The sequence below is a fragment of the Corythoichthys intestinalis genome, chromosome 2, assembly GCF_030265065.1.
Source record: "Corythoichthys intestinalis isolate RoL2023-P3 chromosome 2, ASM3026506v1, whole genome shotgun sequence".
Taxonomy (NCBI): domain Eukaryota; kingdom Metazoa; phylum Chordata; class Actinopteri; order Syngnathiformes; family Syngnathidae; genus Corythoichthys; species Corythoichthys intestinalis.
This window is the reverse complement of record NC_080396.1, coordinates 50,833,936-50,837,903: the sequence shown is the minus strand read 5'-3', so window position 1 is coordinate 50,837,903 and position 3,968 is coordinate 50,833,936. Positions and strand designations below refer to the sequence as shown.

The following is a 3,968-nucleotide window of genomic DNA, read 5'->3' as shown; positions in this document are numbered from 1 at the left end:
AAAAAAAGAGGTTTTCAGTATAAGGGAAAAGTCAGAAAATACGCTTATTGAGTATGGACCAGATGTCTGATGAATCTACTTAAGTGCTGAAGCGTACTTTGTCACTTCCCACAACTGTATGTGTTCAAGTATCACAAAGTGGACAGTGGAGTGGGCTATGTGTCACTTTGCGTTACAATGACCACGCAGCGAGTGAAAGACTGGAGAGCAGGCGCCCCATTTAATGAAACACTGGCCCTGATTGGACGAGCGAGTAATCCCGACGGGCCTGGCGCGCCTACTAACGCGCGCGCGGGGCAGGACGCGAGCCTCACTTTGCCCAAGGCGAGGGAGGGCGCGAGTGCACGCCATCATCAGCCGAGCACACTTTGACGGACAAGTTTTGAGCCCAAGTTGTCGCTGTTGTAGGTTGCGGCGGAGGTGGTGGCGGTGGTGGTGAGTTACGCGCGCGGCAGCAACGAGGAACGTCGCGCACATGTAGACGCTTCACACTCCTCACAGCCTCTTTCTTGAAGAGTCTCCACTACAGAGGAAAGCAGAGGAGCAAGGAGGGACGCCGTGATTCCAGTACCAAAAAGAAACGGAAAGTAGTCGATTTGTTTTTCTTTTTGGGAAAGAAGATGAACGCCAGCGATGAGAACCTGCTCAAGTCCATCAGCAACGACGCGCTCCTCGACCTGACGCAGCGCTACGGCCAGTCCGCTTTCGGCTTCGGGGCCGGCCACGGTCCCGGAACCCCCGGCCGCTTCCCGCTGACGCCGGCCGCCGACTTCCTCGCGGGACAGACGGCCAAGTCCAACGAGAGCGGCGGGGAGCACACCAGCGACGACGAGGACGGCTTTGACTCGCTGGAGTCCCGGAAAAGAAGCGCGCCCTTCGGGGACGACAAGCCCGGGGGTCCCCTGGCCAAGAAGTCCAAAGAGCAGCGATCTTTGCGGCTCAGTATTAACGCCCGAGAGAGGAGGAGGATGCACGACCTGAACGACGCTCTGGACGGCCTGAGAGCCGTCATCCCTTACGCCCACAGCCCGTCGGTGAGAAAACTCTCCAAAATAGCAACTCTCCTCCTGGCCAAGAACTACATCCTCATGCAGGCTCAGGCTCTGGAGGAGATGCGGCGGCTGGTGGCCTATCTCAACCAGGGACAGAGCCTCACGTCACCCATCCCCACTGCCCTGGCGCCCTTTGGTCAGGCCGCTGCCGTCTACCCTTTCTCGGGCTCGGCTCTGGCCGGCTGCGCCGAAAAGTGCTCCAACTTCTCGGGGACACCGTCGACTCTCTTCAAACATTGTAACGACAAGCCTTGATTTGCTCCGTGCATGCACGCTCTTTGCCGAACTTTTTCAATGCATCGGCGTCGCTTTCTCTAGAGTTATTTTTGAAATCATTTTGTGAGAAAATTGTGCATAATTCTGATGAAGTGATACTGCGATGTGATTTAACGAACAAAGTATTTAGGCCTCACTTTTTTACTCGCCCCTAATACAGCCCATTAGGCCGCATGTTATGACAAAAGTGATTTATGAATTTGATCCATTCCTCGCCCATTTGTAATCTATGCCCAACTCGACAAAAATCCAGCAAAGTATAATGCCGTTTAACTTGGACTATTACCGTTGAAAAATGTTTTTAAAAGAAGAAAACTATTTAAATTCAATTACTGACGCTTTGATGTTCTGATCATTTTCCTCAGAATAATGTAACGACGACTTGTTATTTTTCGAAGTCTTGCACATGTCACATGATTGTATTGTACAACTGTGGGGGAAAAGTCGGACGATACTAAAAAGGCTTCTGTTCATGGCCTGTAATGAAAAGGGTTTTGGTTGTGTCGCTACATAAATTTCATAAAATGTTTACATGTGTTTATAATTAAAATCATATCTATATGCTCGGACTCGCTTTCATTCATTTTTAGCCATCCTTTCAGCTCTTTTTTCTCCAGTAATAAATGCAATCTTGAAATGTCTGCATTAACGAGTCAAAAATTATTTTTGATTTCAAAATAATAATAAAAACGATTCTGTAATTAATTGACTGTCATGTAAATAATTTCCCCGCGTCTCACTGTACTAGTGACTTGGCAACTTTGCTTTCTTGCATGAGAAGCCCCGTGACATGAAGAGATCGGTCCAAACGAGCTCGGTGTGGCTGGTGGGGCCACTTTGGCACTCCGAGGGTCGGTGGCACTAAGGGGGGGAGAACACAAGAGACGCCCGGGGCCACCCAGGACCTGTCTCTGGGTATTTGGCTGATCGCAGGCTCCGATGGCGGGCTCTTACACCCCGGACAGCATATTAACACGATTTCAGCTCCTGTCTGCTTGCCCCACTTAATGGGGACAAGGCCGGTACTCTCTTGCTCTTCTGAATGGGGAGGGGGTTTGGTGAAAACACCTACACGGTATAAAGACTCATTGAAACACATTTTCTGTGTTGTTCAGTCTCAAATAGCACTTAATGAAACCTGGAAGTGATAGTTTTACATATATGTAATTCTTTATTTTTGAACATTTGAGCTCTAAATTAAATATATTTATGATATAGTCTTTGCGACTGTTTTCCAGGCAATTATAATTTAATCCATTGGACTATTGTGATTCAATACAAGACATTCAGTCAGAGTCAGTCTCCGTTTCTGCAATTTAGCTGCATGTCACAACAACAAGCCCCCCCATGGCATTTTAAGTTCCCCCTACTGATGACACGTGTCTTGTCAGGGATGTGATGTGACAAACATTGCCAATGATGCCCCGGCCCTGCATGTCCACGTTCTACACAGATTTATTGTCATATTAGATGGTTGCTTTTTATTTTTTTAATAATTATTTTTTAATCATAAAAGGGACCATATGTGAAATACAAAATATTGTTTCCTAACTTATAGAGCCTGGTAATTTCATTTTCATTTTAGCTGGGCACGGGTTTGATCACATAATAATGAGATCAAACATTACATTGGTATTTTTTTCCAAGTTAATTTAACGTAATTTAACGTGTTGCATTTGCTTGATGAGTATTAACAAACAATTCCAGTCAAAAAAATTAACTTCAATTTTATTTACAGGCATCTTCATATATATATATTTATTTATTTATTTATTTTCTTTTTCTTTTTTGCGAATGGCTCATTGATGCAAATGTCTTTGTCAACTTGCCGTGAAAATGCAAACAAATAAACACGGTGGTAACATTATAATCCCCCACAAAATGATTTGCCAATAAATTCAAATTCCCACTAATAAAGCTGAATGACCAAATGAAAAGTCCATTCATGTTTTGACCACGTTGATGCATTTCACAACACACCAAACAACTTTTATTGTTTTAATACTCATAATTGCATATAGTTCATATTAATCAAAGTTTTGTGCTGGCAGAATAGGTGAGAGCGCAAATAATATTTCAAATTAACAGGACGCTTTATGCAGACTAGACCATCACTGCACTTGCCTTCTGCCGACAGCCCAGCGTGGTGCAGGAGTATACGGACAGACTGTGTGATGTCTGTAAACATTTGTGTTTGCTCTCAGTAGGATGGAAAGAGAGTGATTTCATTAGCATGGCTTCAAGCTTTGAGGTATGTTTGTGTGCTTTTCTCCAACCCGATGCTATAGTACTAAAACCATATGCCCTTAAGTGCGTACCTCTCCCTAATGCTTCTGACAGGGCTGTTTTCTCTAATTAAGTTCTCTTCATGTGCGAGCTTATGTGTCTGATGCACATTGTTGCACTCTATTCACACACTGTGCACACACACATACTGTACTAACAACAACTGTGGGCCTCCAAGGAAAATGAGCATGCTTCAGCTCTTATTATTCTTACAGTGGACGACCAAAGGGGGTTTTAAACATTCGTTTGTTTTTATTCAAATGAGCAAGCCTACTGGTGGCTTAATTATTGGGTTTTGTGCAGGTTGGGGGGGATTGCTCACATATAGGTGAGGTCAGCAGTGGAACCAATAGA

At 44.9% G+C, this 3,968-nt stretch overlaps 1 protein-coding gene across 1 annotated transcript; it reads left to right on the top strand.

The window, feature by feature from the left end:
* The first annotated feature begins 290 nt into the window (after positions 1-290).
* Positions 291-3,071, top strand: bhlhe23 (basic helix-loop-helix family, member e23). The gene has a single exon (XM_057829543.1). The coding sequence runs from the start codon at positions 621-623 to the stop codon at positions 1,305-1,307; it is 687 nt and encodes a 228-aa protein (XP_057685526.1). The 5' UTR covers positions 291-620; the 3' UTR covers positions 1,308-3,071.
* Positions 3,072-3,968: the final 897 nt, after the last annotated feature.